Source organism: Sciurus vulgaris, assembly GCF_902686455.1.
Source record: "Sciurus vulgaris genome assembly, chromosome: 5".
Lineage (NCBI taxonomy): Eukaryota > Metazoa > Chordata > Mammalia > Rodentia > Sciuridae > Sciurus > Sciurus vulgaris.
The window spans coordinates 10,102,013-10,122,520 of record NC_136465.1 but is presented as its reverse complement, the minus strand read 5'-3'; the positions used below and the strand labels follow the sequence as shown (position 1 = coordinate 10,122,520).

General features: G+C 51.1%; 1 protein-coding gene across 2 annotated transcripts in view; it reads left to right on the top strand.

The window, feature by feature from the left end:
• SCARA3 (scavenger receptor class A member 3) overlaps positions 1-19,299 on the top strand; it is a 33,495-nt gene extending 14,196 nt beyond the window's left edge. The window contains exons 2-7 of one of the 2 annotated variants that reach the window (XM_079139949.1): positions 675-767; positions 2,793-2,891; positions 4,101-4,220; positions 6,669-6,767; positions 8,237-9,280; positions 18,345-19,299. In XM_079139949.1, coding sequence (XP_078996075.1) covers positions 675-767; positions 2,793-2,891; positions 4,101-4,220; positions 6,669-6,767; positions 8,237-9,280; positions 18,345-18,796 — 1,907 coding nt within the window. In that variant the 3' untranslated portion in view covers positions 18,797-19,299. The remainder of the gene's footprint in view (positions 1-674; positions 768-2,792; positions 2,892-4,100; positions 4,221-6,668; positions 6,768-8,236; positions 9,281-18,344) is intronic. The other variant, XM_079139950.1, reaches the window with a different exon arrangement.
• Positions 19,300-20,508: the final 1,209 nt, after the last annotated feature.

Below are 20,508 nucleotides of genomic sequence, written 5' to 3'. Positions count from 1 at the left end.
ATTTCCCAACTCCAGCACCACTATAAGAAGGAGTCTTTCCTTCTCCCTTTCTGTTTATATATCTATCATTGTGAATTCATGAATTCCTACTTTTTTAATGACATGTAATCTTATCATTATACCTAATTATTTTAGTACTTGAATTGTCCCTGTTTCAGCCAGTGGGAACTTCTTCAAGCTGATTGTGTTTCTTGTGACATTTCATCTTTTCTTTCTTTTCCTCTTCCCTTTCCCTTTCCTTTCCTTCCTTTTATTTTTTAAGCAATTTTTAGAATAACAAAATGGTCCATGTTCATCTCCCTCCCACCCCAACCCTGGAATCAGACAAGATTTCTCCAAGGAGCCCTGGCTCTTTTTAGTGGGAAGTGGTCCTAGAGATCAAGACCTGGCTCTCAAAGGGTGCCCACTGCTGTCATGGCATCCACTTCCGAGGCCTTTCCACAGGCAAAGTTGTACGTATATACATGCCTACAAATATGGATACACACAAGCACATAATTATGAAGATCTTAGAAATTTGAAGTTCAGGTTGATGTCCGTTCTCGAGGGTTTCTTTCTTGACTCTCCCATTCCATATTCCAGTGTCCCTTTACCCAAGCAAGAGCCCTGGGCCCAAGCTACACCACCACATCGACTCATTCGCCCAACCCCATTTTAATCTAAAATTATTTCAGGATGGCTCCAGCCATGCTACAACAAGAAGCAAACATGCCTAAGAAGTTCAAGGTTCGTTTGCACTTTCCCACTCACACCAACCCCACCCCAAGGTGAGCCACGTGGTCTGTGTCATAACTTACTTAATGTTGGTTCTTTTCTTCTTTCTTGGTCCTCCCGAAAATACGAGTCTCTTTAGTTCCAGTTTTTCAGTTTTATTGATTAAATTTCATCAATTTAATTTCTTGAATAGTAACCTATTTTCCAAAGCCAGAAAATAAAAAGTTAGTCTCAGAGAGGTGTCACTTCTTCCTGTGGTCCTTCTGCCTGTGTGCCCTCTGCCCAAGCCCTAGCAGAAAACGGCCTCATTGCACTCTGGTTAACCCTCCTGGTATTCTTTTTATAATGAAAGCAGACATAGGTATGATTTCTAAATTTCTCTTCTTTCATATAAAAAGGTAAGTTGCTATATATGCTCCTTCACACCTTATCTTTTTCACTTATTACCTCCTGGAAATTATTACATATCAATTAGTAGCGATTTCCCTATTTGTTTATACAGCCGCATAGAGCCAGCCCCTTTGGTGAATACACACCACCGCATATTTAACCAGCGTTCTACACTCGGATACAGTTAGCGCTTGTGTTTGGAATTATAAATAACCTTGCAATGAATAACTGTCGCATGCATTTCCACAATGTCAGAGGTGTATATTCTGGATGTATTCATGGAAGTGTGACTGCTGAGTTGAAGACTAGATGCATGTGGAAGACTAAATGCACATGTCAGATCCACTCCATAAAGCATGGGCCATTTTGTGTCCCCACCCCAACTTCCCACCGCCCAGCCAGCAGACCATATTGTCAGGCCTCTGTATTTTTGCAAATCTCATGGGTGAGAAACTTCATCACAGTGTGGTTCTAAATTACGTTTATCTTATTAGTAAAGTGGAACATCTTTTCGTTTGTTCAAGGATCATCCTATATATTTTTCATAAAATGTGCAGATCTTTGGCCCATTTTTCTATAGGATTTTTGGTACTTTATTTCCTTAATCTTTAGTACTCTGTATATTTGGCACATCTGCTCTTTGTGTACACGTTGTGAACATTTCTCCCAGTGTGGAACTTGTCTTTTGATTCTGCTTCATGCTGTTTGTTTTCTGTTTCTGTTTTGTTTTTGTTTTTTTGCTTGCCGTGCAAAACTGGTTTTGTTTTATTGTCATGTGATTAAATACATCGAGATCTTTTATTGCCTCTGGATTTGGAGGCAGTTTTTAAATGCCCTCTCTAGAATTTTCCAGAGCAACCTAGGTTTCATACCCAGCTTTCCTCCCTGCTTCCCAGAACAAAATCCCCGGTCAGCTTCCAGGAGGCCAATGCTCATTTTGCAACACCCCCCAGGATTTGGCTCATTCCCCCTTATTTTAGGCATCTTCCTCCTTGTTGTCCATAAAAAGCCAGATCTTATTAAGGGGTCTGGGAAAGAAGCACAGCCTTCTGAATGAGGGAACACATCGTTTAGGTCTTATGGAAGGACCGAGCACTCCCAGGGAAGAAGCACCAAATTGGCCTCCGGACAGGGACTCTTCTTCCCCAGGACCCCTTGGCATCCCAGTGGTCCTGGGGGAGGCATGCAAGGCAGGAGTTGGTGCCCCTCCTGTATCCTCCCACCTCCTGCTTCCTCCTCTCCTTGGATCCCCAGGCTGGGCTGAATGCCAACTTGGTAGAGACTGCCGAGTCCAGATTCGGTCTTGTCCCTAGAGAAGAGGAATTTTGTTTCCCTCACCACATATCAGGACATGAGAGGACACTGAGCCATGTCAGTCAACCAGCTCTTATTTCTTCCTGCTCCGCTCCCAGAGGTCTGAGCAAGATGCAGATGGAATAAGTCACAGAGCTGCCCCAGCCCCCAGTGTCTTTCCTCATCCAGAGGGGTGGGACACACGACTCCCCCACCTCCTAAGTCTTAACTCTGTGCCCCTTTTCTTGGGCACCACCTGGAGTTCAGGTGGACTGGCTTGGACTCCAGGGTACGGTGGGCATGGACTGTAGGGACTGGTGCTGAATGGGCAGCTGGAGAGGGACGGGTGTGGGCCAGGGTACAGCCTGGGTCTGATGGCACTGGTTCCACTGCAGTGAGGTCGGCTGGTGGTGACGGGGATGCATTATGTGTTACCGAAGAGGAACTGGCCGGTGAAGACGAGGACATGCCGTCCTTCCCATGCACCCAAGAGGGTAAGAGCCCTAAGGGCTGCCCCATCTCCCCTCTGGGCTGAGAGCTCCCTGCCCCATCTCCAGGCTGCCCCATCTCACTATAGGGCTTCAAAGTCCTGATTCTTGATGCCTTCCTGCTTCCTGGAGAGTGAAGGATGGAGCCGGGTGACCCTGGGCGGGGCAGCGTGGAGGAAGCCAGCATTTGACCCAGATGCGGTCTATCACCTATGCTCCTGAGCCCTGTCAGGGACCTCACCCTCCACCCTGGTCAGATACTCTGTGCCCACAGCCTGCCTTCTAGCTGTCCCCTGATTGTCCCCTTTATTGTCTCCCACACCACTGCATTGCTATTTGGGGTAGGGCCCTTGGTGGCTTTCAGTGTGGATTAGAGCTCTTGGTCTCCACCTTGGCTGTGTGCTGTGATCAGCCAGCCACGCCTGAGACTACGTTTCCTAAGTACAGATTTGTTGTAGTTTGGAGTGAGAGTCAGGTGACATCAGGACTTTAGTCATTTCTGGTCCTCATCCTGTGCAGATGAAGTGGAGTTCACCTGGGAGTCTCACAGTAGCGGCCATCTCTGCCTCCTGGTGGGCACTGGGCACCTGCCAGAGTTTCCAGGAGTATCTGGTTCCCTCCTCCATCCACACCAGCAGCCTAACTGGTAGATGGTCAGCATGTGTCTGACTTCCAGAGGGACCGCTGGTTAACTGCCCAGTTTGGGGACTGGTGACCAATGTTCTCGTTTGCCAGGGACTCAGGGGTTTCCCAGGGTGAGAGGCTTTGAGTATTAAAATGTAGACAGTCTCTGCAAGGAGTTCCCACCACAAGAGAGTCTGGGTGCTAAAAGCCAGAAGGTCCAGGGCAAAAGGGAGCAAGTTGGTCACCCAGGGGTACAACAAGGCTGCCCCTGCTGTGGACCATCACCAGGGCCACCGAAGAGGGTAGAGGTGTTTCCCCACCCCAGGGTGAATGAATACCATAGAGAGAGAATGACCACGTGAGGGGTGGAGGGTGCTCTTTGAAGACCCTGACTCTGTCTCCTCTACTCCAGAAAGCTCTAGGACCGAGAGAGAGAGATGGGAAGACAGGTGGAGAGTGAGCGTGGGGGCTCCCCTTGTGGGCCTGGTTTGACAAGCGATGAGACAGCTCAGTGCAGGAATGTGGAACTGACACTTCTACTCCAGCCTCAGTCCCTGGCCTAAGCCATTACCCTCCTTCTGTCCCCCACAGGTCGCCCGGGACCCCGCTGCAGCCGCTGCCAGAAGAACCTGTCTTTACACACGTCAGTGCGGATTCTGTATCTCTTCCTGGCTCTGCTCCTGGTGGCTGTAGCTGTGTTGGCCTCTCTGGGTGAGTCCAGTTCCTCCATCCCAGGCTGCAGGGGAATGTCTGGGCAGGAGTTCAGCACCGAAATCTCCCCGGTGAAGACCAGCCCCTAACATCTGTAGCCCAGGCCTGAGAATCAGCATATTTCTGACTAGGAAATCTTAATGTTTGATCCACCTGGGAAGATCAGCTCCTCATTTCTGACCTGTGTGGCCCGGAGCAAGGCACTCCCCTGCTCAGGACCCTTCTTTCCCCACGGTAAATGAGATAGTGAGATGTGATCAGTGGTTCTCCACATCAGCTCCTTGTTAGAATGATCTAGGAGCTTTAAAAATTATTGGTGCCTGGACCCCACCTTGGGAAACGTAACCAACCCAGTACCTTCCAGCTCTCCAGATACCTCTGTTGTGCACCCAGAGATGAGATCACTGCTTCAGGGATTTTTAAGTTCCTTCCCTGGTCTACATGAGTGTTTCTGGAAGGGAGTTTGGGCGCCAGCCTTCCTGCATCGAGATCACCGTCAGCATTGACTAATAAGCAAATTCCTGGGTCTTACAACGGACCTACTAAGTCAGAGCCCTGCGGGTGGGGCCCAGGGATCTGAAGCGTGGTGCTTCGCATAGATACTCCAGTCTATGATGGTGGTAGCTGACCCAGGGGATAGTGTGTGGCCAGGTTCAGGTAACTTCTGCCTTCTGGGTGTTCATCCCAGTTGAAGGTAAATCAGTTAAAAGAAATTTGGTGGTGTCTCACTACAATGCCATTCCACTCGTCACTTCAGACTTTGAAGAAAACGGGCTCCAAGAGTTTTGTTTCAATCTCCTAGTCATCAGGGACAAGGCTGGGAGGAGCGAGGGGCAAAGGAGGCAGCAAGGGTGGCCTCCCTGTAGGTGCCAATGCTGAGAGGTCCTCTTCCTGATTGGGAATATTCAGTAACCAACGTTCTTGACGACAACACCATCAAACAGTAAGGAAAACAGTGAATAAGTTGATATATAAAAGACAAGTGGATTGTGCAAAGAGGGTGATGTATTACACGGAGCGAGCCCTTGCTTGCTGCTTGGAATGCAACTTCATGGAGCACCAGAATAGGAATCAAAGCCATTCGATCTCTGTACCACCTTTCCTCGGCTATACAGGGGTCCTTAATTGAGAGGAGGCTCAAATGGAATCATAACTGCTGAAAACTGAAAAATACTCTAACAGCGGATGGTTTTTCCTAGGCTGTCACCTGCTGCTGTCACTGAGTGACTGTGTCGATGTCTCTGAGACATGCGATGTTGAGTCCAGAGATAACAATTAGAAATCATAGAATTTTGAAAGCTGATGAGAGCCTTAGAAGTCATCTAGCTTTACTTTTTTATTTTATAGCTGATTAAATTGAGCTCTGGAAAGGTTAGCTGACTTGTCCAAAGTCACCCACCAGTGTTCATACCGGTTGCGTCTAGCAGTTGTTTTATCTGGCTCTTAGGGCAGAGCTGATGCTGTTCCCCCACACTTGACCTTCGAAGGATCTGTGGGAAGCATCTCGTCAACCTCCAATCCAACTTGCACCCCCACCTCACTTCCAGGCCCCTGTTGGAGAACATCAGGTGTCCTAGTGCTGCTGGGACCCCCCAACTTGGTGCCCTCCGTAGGGTTCCAGATTGTAGGGGTGTACGTGGTGTAAGTTTTTCTGGAGGGCGATTTGGCACCTTCTACCACGGACTTAAAAATGTTGGTGTCCTTTAACCCAGTGATTCTATTTCTAGCACCTTACCCTAAGAGAAATCGTACGCACACAGCCATCACACATGAGGCTTATTTCTAGGATCAAACTTTATTCGTTTTCACATGTCCAGTTTTATTTATAAGCTCAGAAGAGGCGGTACCTGAAGCGTACCCAACAACAGAAGGTATTTATGTCATCGCTGTTCCATTTCCATAGAGGACCATGCAGACACTAGAAGGAATGGTTCTGGAGTGACTTATTGAGGGAAAACGCCCGTGACATGTTGCCAGGAAGGGCAAGTGAGAGAAAACAGATGGAATATTCAGAACATCCCAAATTTGCTTTCGTTTTCTAAATAAAGTATTTATCTACATAGATGTAGAATGCCTGTTGATGTAAACACAACTAGGAGAAATGCACAAATATATTGCTGGCAGCACTTTCCAACTGGCAGGATTAAGAATAGGGTTTTGTTTTGTTTTGTTTTGTTTTTCCTGAAATTTCCCTATTCTATCATATGGTCAAGTCCTATTTCTAAAACCTGGGGTGGGGCATGATTTACTTTTTTAAAGGAATGTGTTTCGAACTTTAGCCTTTGGAAGCATCCTTCCTTACTATCACTGGGAAGCCTCCTTGGAGAAGGGCCCCACCTGGGTGCAGGGGGTGGTTTTGCTTGCAGAGGGCTGATAACAACGCTTCCTCAACAAGTGAACACTTTCACTGACCCAGGACTCTGCCCCGTTTCTCCTGTTTCCCTATAGTTTTTAGGAAAGTGGATTCTCTCTCAGAAGACATCTCTTTGGTCCAGTCCATTTATGACAAGAAGCTTGTGTCAATGCAGGAAAACCTCCAAGGACTGGGTGAGCATTTAGTGCCCGGCTGTGCTGATCCTGTAGGACCAGGCTTCATGGGGGTAGGGGGGTAGGGTCCCCCATGCCTTGGGCTTAGTTCAGGGAAGGCGTTGTCAGATTTCTGGGTGCAAGACCTGGACAGCCACGGCTCCCTGCTTCTCTCTCCTGAAGAAGGCTGCTTCCCTGGCTTCGCCTGGGACTGAGGAGGGGTGTTCTGCATGGGCAGATCTAGCCAGAGTCTAAGTACAGAAGGAAGCCAAGTATAGTCCATTCCCAAAATATCCTCACGCGTGGCAATGATCTTGTGCGCGAGTTACTGGGGACTGAACCCAGGGTCTCACGTATACCAGGCAAGTGCTCCGCCACTGAAAGACATCCCCAGCGCCCTGAAATGATTTTTAAGGCCTCTCAAAGCCCCCTACATGTCAGCCCTTACTCGTCACTGCCCTAAGCTGTAGCACAAGTCCCAATGCTCTTTATCCCCAGCTTTAGCCGGAACATTCTAAGAGAAGGAGACCAAAGGAGCCATGATGATAGGCAGCCGGGCACAGCGGGACACGCCTGTAATCCCAGCGACTTGAGAGGCTGAGGCAAGGCGATCACAAGTTCAAGGCTGGCCTCGGCAACTTAGCAAGACCTTGTCTCAAAATAAAAAGTAAAAAGGGCTGGGAGTATAGCTCAGTGGCTGATCACCCCTGGGTTCAACCCCAGTACTGCCAAAATAAACAAACAAAAATAAAAGTGGCAAGCTCTGATGCAGATGGAAAGTCCCGGTCTGCCACTGACTGGCTGAGTGCTATCTGGCAAGCCACACTTCTGTGCCCCATTCCTCCTGAGTCACAAGGCGAAAATCCCTGCTCTACTTTCCCACAAGCATACTGTGAGAGGGTCGAATAACAGGCAAAAAAATATTTGGAGAAATGTTTAAATAAAGTACAAAAGGAGGTTCTTGGCCACCTCAGAGAAGGTACTGAGATCTGGTCTTGAGAATGCAGTGACCAGGTGGAGAAAATGTCCTGAATTCTTCAGATCAGATGACAAGGACATTTGGTAAAAAAAAACTAAATTCATAAAGATGACAAGGCTTTTCTGAGAAAGATTCCATAGCAAGACTTGGGAAAGGAAGCAGGGTCAGGAAGCCCCTTCCAATTCATTATGCTCTGAAATGTTTAGTTTAAAGAAGCACTTATAACCCGTCGCAGTGGCTCACGCCTGTCATCCCAGCGGTTTGAGAAGCTGAGGCCCCAGGATCTCAAGTTCAAAGCCAGCCTCAGCAATTTAGCAAGGCCCTAAACAACTCAGTGAAACCCTGCCTCTAAATAAAATATATTTTTTAAAAGGGCTGGGGATGTGGCTCAGTGCTTAAGTGCCCTTGGGTTCAATCCCTGGGACCAAAAATAAATAAATAAATAAAAATAAAGAAGCACCATGTCCCCCAGTTATTCAGCAACTCAAAATGTTGTCCCTTTCTCCTGAAGACCCGAAAGCCTTGAACAACTGCTCTTTCTGCCACGAGGCTGGGCAGCTGGGGCAAGAAATCAGGAAACTTCAGGAAGAGCTGGAGGGGCTTCAGAAGATGCTTCTGGCCCAGGAAGTCCAGCTGGATCAGACCTCTCAGGCCCATGAACTGCTCTCCACCACCAGCAATCAAATCTCTCAGGAGATGGGCGGTTGCTCCTTCTCTGTCCACCAGGTCAACCAGTCCCTGGGGCTCTTCCTGACACAGGTGAGGGGCTGGCAGGCCACTACCACTGGCCTGGACCTCTCCCTGAAGGACCTCACCCAGGAGTGCTACGATGTCAAGGCTGCTGTGCACCAGATGAACTTCACTGTGGGGCAGACTGCTGAGTGGATCCACAGGATCCAGAGGAAGACAGATGAGGAGACCCTCACCCTCCAGAAGATCGTCACTGACTGGCAGAACTACACCCGGCTCTTCGGTGGCCTGCGCACCACCTCTGCCAAGACTGGGGAAGCAGTCAAGAACATTCAGACCACCCTGGGGGTCTCCTTGCAGCGCATCAGCCAGAATTCCGAGAGCATGCATGACCTGGTGCTGCAGGTCATGGGCTTGCAGCTGCAGCTGGACAACATCTCATCCTTCCTGGACGACCACGAAGAGAACATGCACGACCTCCAGTACCACACTCGCTATGCCCAGAACCGCACAGTGGAGAGGTTCGAGTCACTGGAGGGACGCATGACATCCCACGAGATTGAAATCGGCACCATCTTCACCAACATCAATGCCACCGACAGCCACGTGCACAGCATGCTCAAGTACCTGGACGACGTCCGGCTGTCCTGCACGCTGGGCTTCCACACCCACGCCGAGGAGCTCTACTACCTGAACAAGTCGGTCTCCCTCATGCTGGGCACCACGGACCTGCTCCGGCAGCGCTTCGGCCTGCTCAGTGCCCGGCTGGACTTCAACGTCCGCAACCTCTCCATGATCGTGGAGGAGATGAAGGCAGTGGACACGCAGCATGGAGCAATCCTTCGCAACGTCACCATCCTGCGAGGTAAGAAGCGGGTCAGGCAGGGCTGCTGTCAGGCTCTCAAGGGCCTTTCTGATCTTGCGCCTGGTTTTAGGCTGAAATCCTGGAGGGCTAGCACTATCCTGTAGCACGTGTCGAAAGCAGCGGGCAGTTTAAGAAATATTCTTACAAACCTCTTTGGTGGCTTCTAACTTTGCTCATCATATAAACCTGGGTTGTTTTTTTTTTTTTTTTCCTAGATGTTGGTGGACCTTTATTTTGCTCATTTATTTATATGTGGTGCTGAGAATCAAACCCAGTGCTTCACACATGCTAGGCTAGCGCTCTCAGTGCTACTGAGCCACAACCGCAGCCCTAAACCTGGGTTTTTATATGTGGATTTGTTTAATTCGTCCCATTAGAGAAATAGGTGCCTCGGCTTTCAGAAACTCTCTGCTCCTGTCTTTTTCCTTTCCCACTCTCTCATTAATACCCTCACCTGCCCATCAGTTATCTGCCCCCCAGAAGCCCAGCACTCTGAGGTACCCTTCTCCTCCTATACACCCCCATACACTTCTGTGTTTCTCTGAGTTCTCCAGAGAAGCAGAACCAATAGCATATGGATGTAAATATGATAGATTGCTTTTATAAGCAATTGGGTAATGTGATTTTGAAGGCTGGAAAGTACAAAATCCGCAGAGCTGATGTTCCAGTTGGGAGACAGTAAGGCAGAAAATTCTCTTACTGAAGGGAGAGTCAGTTTTTTGTTCTACTCATGCCTTCAACTGCTTGTATGAGGCTCACCCATGTTAGGGAAAGCAATCTGTCTCACTTGGTCTTCCAATTTAAATGTCAATCTCATCCAAAATTACCCACATGGAAACACCCAAACTGATGTTAGACCAAATATCTAGGCCTCCCACAGTTCAGTTAGATCAGTACATAAAATTAACCATGACAAGTCCGCTCCTTGAGCTGGATGTGGTGGCACATGCCTGTAATCCCAGCTCCTCAGGAGACTGAGGCAGGAGGATTCCAAGTTCAAGGCCAGCCTGGGCAACTTAGCAAGACCCTATCTCAAAATTTAAAAAAAATAAAAAGGACTAGGGATATAGGTCAGTGGTAAAATGCCCCTGAGTTCAATACCCACCAAAAAAAAAAAAAAAAAAAAAGTTTATTGCTTGTCAATTTGGCAGCCATATACATTTCCTGAGACCACCACACTTAATTTTCAAATAAAAACAATAGCAAGGTCATACTTCTCTGTACCATGATACAACTGTCCTGTGTACCACCCAAAACACACTAACCCTTTCCCAGAAGAGTGAAAGTCCTCAAGTGATTCTTAATTTTCTCTTTACATCCCATAACTCAAATACTATGATGTGAAGCTAACAATATTTAAATACTATGATATAAAATCAATGAAACAACAGCTGCAGTTGAAGACCCCACCAGTTAAGCCTATAAAAACCCACTGTAGCTCTCCAAGATCCAGCTGTCTTCTGCCCTGGGAAATAAGAGTTGTACGGGAAGGCGGTGGGTATCACCGCCCTTCACCTCAGTCTTTCCTGGTGGCATTGATCTCTGAAGTGCCTCCAGCATTGCAGCATGGCTTTTGGTTTACTGTTGTCCTTGGTGGAGACAGCTGTAGTCTTTCACTTGACTTTTCCCACCATAAGAGCCCTCGCTCCCAGGGCAGGGAACCAACATGGGGGTTCTGCCAGCTCTGGGTGTATCTATGCCACCTACACATCCTGGAACTGGATGTGGTGGGAAGTCACAGGGTGGATTTAGGGTCCACTGACCCCACTGTGAGCCAACAGGAGCTCCCCCATTCATTTCACCAATCTAGATGAAAGACCACCCAACCTCCACAAGCCCTGACTCTGACTAGGGGGCACCGTGATGTTTTGGGTTCATCAGTTCAGAGCCAGGGTCCAGTAGTCCCTCCCAGTGTGGGTAAGCCATAACAAAGCCACTCCAACAGCTCCGTCTCCTAACCTTTGCGTCCTTCCTCCACACCATCCAGGGCAGGTCTGGCACTTGCAACCCGTTTACTAGGGGTCACATTTTGGTCCATGCTTCAGACAGGTCCAACTCACCAACCAACCTGTTACAGTTCTTTCTAACTCCCTGGATGTCCCAACTGGCAAGGAGTGGACCCAGGACTCAAATCCAAGGCTGCTCAGATCCTTGAGTGACCTTCCACTCCAAAGTCACACATTCTGAAAGCCAGCAGGGGAACAAGACATGCTTTCCAGTACAGATGGCCCCATGTGCTTACTTCAGTCACCTCTGGTCCTCTTTCCACCAAATCCCAACAAGGATTAACTTCTCCCAGGCAACTGTACCAGCGACTTGCCCTCAGATTCACATTTTAGAGAGTTCTAAACTGAATTCCCCTACACCAGGAATTTGAATGACTCCTTGAATCCATCCCCAGAATGGGTTTGTCTCTGTGAGAAAATTTAGCAGATCTTGGTTCTAGAGAATAGGGTAAGTAGGCACTGTAACCTGGTGGTTCCAGAAGCTACAGCTAGATGTCTTGGCCCAATCACCCGGAGAGCACCGAGAGGTAGGTGGGGGACCTCAGGATCCCAGACAACTCTTCTCTCCACAAAACTCAGGCTTAGCACCAACCTTTCTCATCCTCTGGTTCTCTTTGGCCATTTAGTTCCAAATCTACGTTGACATCCTTTCATACCTTTGAGCGTTTCTACTGCCGCTAGGACTAATTTATTCTTTAGTTTTGATGAATGAAGCATATGTAGAGAGATCCTGTTTGCTCATTGTTATTTTTTAGTTTTGCAGCTAAGCCAGGTACTGAGTCTTTTGATGGAAACCGAAACCTTTGTCCAGTATGTCACCTAAAATGTGTATCTGTGGCCTCTAAGGAGCCATGTTCCAGTGAAGGCACCGGTCGGTAGTTCTTATGGATGACAAAGCCCATCCACACACTTCGTTACATGTCGGCCTCACAATGACCCTGGTACAGTGCCCCCCACAACTGTGGTTTCAGCTGTTCACCGTCAATTGCAGCAACAACAAAAAAGGAAAATTTCTTATTTTGAGAGAGAGAAACAACAGTGATATGTTTTATCTTGGCATATTTGTTATAGTTGTCCTATTTTATTAGTTATTATTTTACTGTCTTCCTGAGCCTGGTTTATGAACTGAACTTCACCATAGGCATAGTTGTATGGGAAGAAACACAGTGTATATAGGTTTTGGTGGCATCCCTGGCAGGCTTGTAGAACATGCCCTCTGCAGAAAAGGGGGATTACAGTGCAGTAGAAAGGTAGATGTTGGTGTCTCTGTTTCGTAGGAAGGTAGGTGACAGCAGGGAGGAGGTGGTTGAGGAATGAGCTCAAGGTCACCGTGACCCCTCACTATAATTCCTAGATGCACACATCCATTGCTCACCCGGAAAAGCAAATGAGGAGAGCTTGAGGCTTCACATACCCCAAAACATTTCTGCTCAGGCCTGCTGAGGTGCAGGGTGCTGGGCAGAATGGAGGAGAAGGAGACAGTACCGAGGGTCTGGACAGGAGAACGGCCTCGCAGACGAACACTTGCCTCTGTGCTGACTATGGCAGAGTTCTCGTCAGGGGGCCTCAGCTTAGCTTGAGAACAAAGTGGGACATCTGTTTGAGTGACATGTGACCTTTGGTTCAGCCTCTGAACAACTATTTAAATTGCGTCCATTGGTCAACAAACCTGCTGGTCCTTGAAGTCACCACATGTAAAATCTCCCAAATCTGAAAAAAAAAAAATTGGGGGGACATCATGCACATCCATCCTGAAGGGACCTGGTCACTTATTCATTCCTCCACAGGCAGCCTCTGGGCTCCCTCCGCCAGAGCTGAGCTGCTGACTGGAACGAAGGGAGAGGGTGACAGTGGCCTCAGGTGACAAGGGCAGTGCCGAGAGGAGCCTGGCTTCGCTGGGTCTCTAGGCAGAATCACCCCATCTCTCTGGCCCTCTGCTCTTTGTCACCTGTGAATGAAGGGGTAAGGCCACTTATCTCTGAGTCCTGTGCCAGCTTGAATCCCAGGCCTCCGCTGACTCACCCAACGCCTGTGGTGCTCCCAGGGTGTTTGCGCTTCTCTAGAGCTTTTCTCTCTTCCTGCTCTGCGGGGTTGTGTCTGGGTCTGAGCTAGACAGTGTCTCTGCCAGGCCTATCCTTTGGGAATGGAAGACAAACCCATCACCTCTCATTAACCGAGCCACTCAACCACCGAGCGCTTGGCTAGTTTCAACTTCCTTTCTTCCACCACAGATGGGAATATCAATACCTGCCCTGCCTGTTCTCCCTGGGGTGTTTGTAAGGATCACTGGTAACTCTGAAAGGGTGTCCTAGTGTAGGGGATTGTCATGAAGCGAAAGTGCTTGAAGGCCCAGGCTCTTTGTCCTACTTAGAAATACCCAGCTGAGTGTGTGGCCTCCAAAAGGTACTCAAGCAATGTTTGCTTGATGGACAAATAAATAAAAATATGAACAAGGAATAGAAGCCAAGAGTAGTGGGGGTGGGGGGCAAAGCAAGGAGGGGTCACATTGGCGAGCGTTTCCTATAGGCTCCCCCTCCACCCCACTGCCAAACCCAAAGGGCCCAGGGTTTGCATTTGAGACAGGAAAGGCAGAGTGGTCCCATCTTTCTGTCGTTCAAGGAGGGAGCTATGGCCAGAGGTCAAGGAAGAAAGGATGGTACCCCTGGACCCAGTTTCTCTCTCCCCTGACTGTGAAGCCACCGAGAGCTCTACTCAGCACCTCAGCCTAAGGACTGAAGCCTTTTGTTGGGCTTCTCAGACTCTCTGCCCAGACCAGTCACTAGCCCACAGAATGCCTATGGAGGAAAGCAGCCACAGATGCCAAGTAGCTTCAGAGAGCCCTTCCGCTGGGATCTCGGCCTTCGGTGTTCTCGAGGGCTCTCAGAAAGATGCTTCGGCTTTTACCTTGCGGTTCTGGTTGCTCTTGGTGGGAGGTTTAGTCTGTGACAAACTATCCATCAGGGCAGGAGCGCAAGTCCCTCAGCAGTTCTTCAGAGCTCCCTGGGAGACCACAGTCAGGAAAGAATCCCTGGAAGTGCCCAGGTCGATATTCTCATGAAACAGGAGCCAGAGCCCAGCCACTCAACATGCCAACTCCAGAGCTGGCGCTCCCACCTGGGCCCCATGTCCAGGCCAGCGCACTTCCACTGGGGCCATCCTCCATTTTCTAGTCCCTTCTACCCTGGTACACTGACTCTGTGAGAGGCACTGGGGCTCCTCCTGCCCATGCCCCACCCCACCCACGGGTGGGCACTGTCAGTATCTTGAGAAATTGGATACTTCTGGCTACCCCTGTGTCCCCCTCCCACATGGAGTGCCGACCACAGAGCTGACCACCCTATTCATCTCAGACATGCAGTCACTTGTGGCTGGACCCTAATGGGCCTGACAGACTAATTACAGCCTATGGCTTCCTGAGTAATTATGGGTCTCCCCAGGACTCCAGAGTGCTCTGGTCCCCTCTCCCAGCTCACACCTCAGCCACCATTGCTGGAGTTTCCTCCTCAGCCTGAAAAGTCTCCCCTCTGCTAAGAGCAGCAACTAATCCTCCCCTCCACCTCACCCTCATCCCATTTCTTATCACTGGCTGGGTCAGGGGCACCTGTCCTGGAGAGGGCCTTGGCAGCCTCCAGCCACTTTCCTTCCCCCTGTGATAACTGCAGGTCGTTGGCTTTGTCCCCAGACAGACCAGGTCCCACGCTTTACAATTCTCATACCCATGCTGTCCAGAGGGCAGCAGGGGCCCCAGGGGCTCTGGAGCCCTCTCCCTCCTCCAGGAAGCTCCCAGACCGGTCAGCCTGGCCCTGGGAGACTGGGAGTCACTGCCACAGTGATGAGGGGCACGGGGGAGACAGCAGGGTGTGGGGGAGGACCCTGGGCCTCAAAGCCTCTCAGGCCTGGGCAGCATCCTAGCTTCACAACCAACTGGTTAGTGGTCTCAGGCAGGTTGCCACCTGTGCACAGTGGTTTACCACCTGTAAAGTGACAACGACAACCTAACGCCAGCCACACAGCAGACTGAGTTGACAGACGGTGACAAATGTTAGCTACTGTCAGGACCCTTTCCTGCCCGAGTCTGTAGCACAGGCCCCCATCAGGAGCCCCCACAGATGCCCAGCCCTGACAACCTTCCTCCACTTGGTCTCCTGTTGCCTGGGACCCACCCCAGTCTGGGTTCTCAGAAATGGGGTCAGAGGTGGCAGCTGTGGCTGGGCAATCCAAACCTGGGGCAATAAAGTGAGCACTGCGCCTGAGACTTCTGCCCAAAGGTCCAGCAGGAGTGCATGGGCAGTTGGTTCCTCATCCAGAGATAGCATGGAACTGCCTGGAAAGAGGAGCCAAAGAGGGGCTGGCAGTGGGGAGAGGAGGCTTGTGTCTCTGCCTTTGCTCCTCTACTGCTGGTATGGAGACCTTTAAAAGCCCTCATGCCCAAGCCACTATGTCCCTTGGACCAGGGAGGAGAGGTCACTTACCAAAAATGGTGGCACCAGAAGGAATGGGTCCCAGGGAGAACAGGAGAGGATGTCAGCTGGTCCTGGGGAAGGGCAAGGCGTCCTTGTCAAGATGAGACTGCTCAGGCTGGAGATGGGGCTGTGGCCGCTCCCACCCAGAGGTCAAGGGCAGAGAGAGTGGAGAACCGGGGAGCTGGGGGCAGGCCTAGGGGAATCTCAGTCCCCAGAGTAGGCAGAGGACAAACCCAAAGGAGCCACTGTGGAGGAGCAGGGTCAGAGGCAGGGAAGAGTGCCCAGACAGAGAGGGAAGGGTAGAGAGAGGGGACAGAGAGCTCCAGGGGCACATGCAGACTGTTAAGTGTGACCCTCAGTTGCATTGACTCAATTGTGTGAAGTTGTATGAAGTGCAACACAATTGTGCTACATTATATTAAGTGTAACTTAATTGTGTGTATTAAGTGCAACTCATCTGAGAGTCTCAACTGCATTAAGTGCAATTCTCAATTGCAGTCTGAGTTTTGGAATGGGGAGGGACTTGCCCAGTATCGCCTCACCGCCCACACAGCCTCATGGGCCTCTCTGCCTCTGAATGGCTTTCTGCTTTTCCAACTGGCCCAGGTGCCAGGAGGAGAGGTAAGATGAAGACAGCTGCCGTGGCTTTGTCCGTTGCCAGCAGGGCCTGACGAGATGAGGGAGGCAGCCCCTCAAGGGTGTCTGCTTCAAGGGCGTCAAGCCCAGGGGCTTGCTGGGCACCAAAGGGCAGGTCCTGCCTCCTGTCCTCTCCAAAGCGAAATGGGTACCATCTCCTGCCAGTTGCCCCCACCCCCCATCCAACCAACAACTGAATCTAAGCCTCTGCTGCTGACATGCCACGTGAGCCAGCCATGCAGGGCCACATCCCTGAGGTGGGATGAGAACAGATGGGAAGGTCTGCATCGGCTCTGGGGGCTGGCTCTGTCCGGGCTCTGCTTTCCACTGTAGGTCATAATAGGGACAGTGTTCTCCAGTGCCGTTCCACACAGAAACACTCTGAGGAAGATGTAGACGAGGACACCACAGAGGCCGGGAGCATAGAAGGTGGAGGCAGAAGGCTGCAGGCCACATCTTCCAGGAAGAAGGGGCCCTGATGCCACAGAACTGGATTTTAGCAACACAGAGAGTTCCCAGCTCCCAGCACACATCCCTTCCCGCGACCTGGCTTCCGCTTTCCCCTCGGGGGGCCTTGGGGATATCCCTTCACCTCTCCGGACTGTGGTTGACTCCTCTGTCAAATGAAAGATTTGGACTAGATTCCATTTAGTTGGAGGATTTATATTACATAACAGAAATAGATCCAAATATATTCTACTGTCATGTATAACTAAAAAGAACCAATTAAAAAAAAAAAACAAAACAAAACTATAGGATTCCATTGCAAAGCATTTAATATAAGTTCTCATAGAACCTCAGAACTCACAGCCCCCATCAACCCTAGCCCTGACCCCTGCACAGGCCACCAAAGACCCAGATCTGCCCTGGGCCCTGGGCTAGTGATGGCGAAGCTGTGGCTCTCCATGGATGCCATCCTCATGAGGCCAGACGTTTCTCTTTGTGCTCCTAGGGCATTCTAACAGGCCTAGCAGTGACAGTCACTTTCTGCTGTGTCCTTAGGGCGGAACAGCTCTGAGAGGTGTCAACTCTTCAGCTGGGAGAGCATGTGGTCCTCTCACCCCTGGCATGGACGCACCTTAGGTGTGGCTCCATAAGGAAGCCACGTGTCCTTCCTCCCCAGGTCCCAACCCAGAGCCAGCCCTCTAGCAGGGGTCCACAGCTGCCTGGTGCACCGCCCTCCTCCAGCGTATTACTGAGTCTTCTTGACTACACACCAGGCTCTGAGCCTAGGGAGGCACATGAGTCATGGCCCTCCCTCACTGTCTTTCTGGGGCTCCAGAGTCTAGTAGTGCCCACCAGGTGGGCCCCGGGCATTGGCTTTCACTGTACTGTGGTTTCTTTCTGTGTGTCAGCTGAAAGATCCAGAAAGCAGTGGCCTCGACAGCTCAGAGAAGAGGCTGGAGGTTCAGGGTGGGCTTCCTGGAGCAACAGCCTCTCAGCTGTCACTCTGCGTCCTCACTCACTCTGGGACACTCCCGCTCCTCGCGCCTTACTCTCCTGGCCTTCTCCTCCATGTGACCAGACTCCAGCCCTTTTCTAGTTACCTGAGAGGTCGTGGAGGTGGGTCAGGGGGTAGGGACATCAGGTATAAACCACGAGGAGGTGTAGAAGGCCAGACCAGCCTCCAGAGCTGGACAGACAATCCCAGATCACCTTGGCCTTTACCCAGCACAATCTGGCTCTCAGGGTCCCCAAGTGGGGAGCCCATGTGGAGCTGCAGGCGGGCCTGGAAATCAGAACACAGGCCTCGTGCTGGTTGCTGGCATGTGTTGTACACAGAAGTGGCTGTTACCGGCACCTCGCCAACGGTGGAGACATCGGCCTGAATGCCAGAGGGGGCAGCCCGGGCTGGGCTTCTTCCGACCCTCTTTGTCACTGGGCTCTGCCCTGTTTGTGGGAAGCTTTGTGAAGACAGCTCCTTATGACTGACATGTCCCCTCTTCTCTTCCATCCTAGGTGTCCCCGGCCCTCCAGGACCAAGAGGACTCAAAGGAGATGCAGGCATGAAAGGATCTCTTGGTGGCAGAGGACCAAAAGGAGACCCTGGCAGCTTGGGCCCCCCCGGACCCCAGGGTCCTCAGGGGCAGCCTGGGGAGCCTGGACCTGCTGGAGAAAGGGGGCCAGAGGGCCCACGAGGCTTCCCTGGCCTCAAAGGCTCCAAGGGCAGCTTTGGTAGTGGAGGGCCAAGGGGACAGCCAGGCCCCAAAGGGGATGTGGGACCCCCAGGACCAGAGGGGCCACCGGGGTCTCCAGGGCCTTCTGGGCCTCAGGGAAAACCAGGGATTGCAGGGAAGACAGGGTCACCAGGCCAGCGGGGAGCTATGGGGCCTAAGGGTGAGCCAGGGATCCAGGGTCCCCCAGGCCTGCCTGGGCCCCCCGGCCCACCAGGAAGTCAGAGCCACTACTGAGAAGGGTCCGTGGCTCAGACATCACCACACAGAAGGGGAAGGGAGCTCAGGGCAGCTCAAAAGCCACAGAAGATTGTGGTCCTTTGATTCCGATGTGGGGGTGTTCCCCAGAGCTGATGCTGCAGCTTTGGGCTCCCCAAAGTGACTCTACCATAGGGAAGCAGCCCCTGCACATGCACACACACACACACACACACACACACACACACACATTTCCCTGCTGGCCAGGGGCCCGACGGGGTCTCCTTGGCTAGGCAGGAGGACAGGACAGAGAACCCCTCTCCTGTGACTGAGCCTGCCAGGGAGTGTGGCTACCTCAGGAAGAAGGTCCGAATCCATCTGAATGGTGACCAGCTCCCGTCTTTCCAGCGTCTTCACATTCCCGCTACCTGGTTTCCTGGGGCTCCCCCTGGTCGAAAAGACCCAGGAAATGCTTTGTGGGGCATTATAATTAAAACTCCAGGGACGGAGGGCTTGGCGATAGGAGGCCCCACCCCGTCGTCACAGGATGCTGTCTCACTTGCACAGGCCCTGGGACCCTGCCCAGGCTGGCATCTTCAGTCCCTGCGCACAGTGCCCCTGAAAAGGTGGATTGTCTAGAAAACTCCCGACGTCAGTCTTGCCTCAGGCTTCAGCTAGAGAGGGAAGGCAGAGGCGGGCAAAGCCACCCCTGCTCCCCGCAAGGCTGGTGTGCCCTGTTCCTATAGAGCACACCACACCACGGTGGCTAGAGACCAGGCTGCAGGAGGGCCCTCCCTGATAACAGTGTGACTCTCACCCCCGCCTCCTGCTGCCTCCTGCCCCCAGCTGCGCATCGACCTAGAAGCACTGGGCACTGGGACTCTGAAGGCTGAGTCTTCTCTGAATAAGCAGTGAGTGGACTGAGCAGGGGAAGAGCCTGAACATCTACGGGTGGCTCCTTTGACATCGCCCCATGTCCTCCATCAATTTTCTGCACACACTAGCAGAAGGGGATGCTGGGAGTTGGTCAAACTCACTGTAAAGGCCCCCACCCCCGCCACATCATGTCAAGCAGATTCCGACAGCCCTGGTGGGGCATGGAGCTGTCTCCTCCCCAACATCGCCTCAGAGACCTGCCCTCTTCCTGTTCAAAGCCTTCATGACACCGTCCTTTAATACAGATGTGCAACTGGTTTGTACCCCCTTCCCCCCACCACTGCCATGTAATTCTCCTGTCTACGTATGATAATACCACGCAACATGATATTACTGACCCAGTAAAGAGCTGTTTCCAGAAGGGAGTTGTCTTCTAGTTCTTTCTGCCCAACCTGGGGGCATGATCTTTCAGGGCTTTGCCTCACATTGATCTTTGAAGGGTCCCACTGGGAACCTGGGTCTAAACCCCTGGTCCCTTGTTCTAGAAGTGCTGAGCTTTGCTGGGAGTTCCCAGTGGTTTTTGGAGAGCCACCCCGAGAGGGCAGGAACCAGGCAGTGTTATGGGGAAAAATTAAGAACAGACTGATCACCACTGAGAAGTCCAAATTTGAGAGTCTTTATTAAGCTGGCCAGCTGACTGTCTCACACAATGCCCCAAAAAAATGGCTATTGGGAGAACAGCCCCAACCACAGGGTTGTAGGGGTTTTTATACCAAAAATCACATCAATCATAAGTGTTGCTATGATTTAAAATTACAAACTAACATCATGAGATCATTCACAGAGGGGGAAGTGGGTCAAACTGACCCTTACCT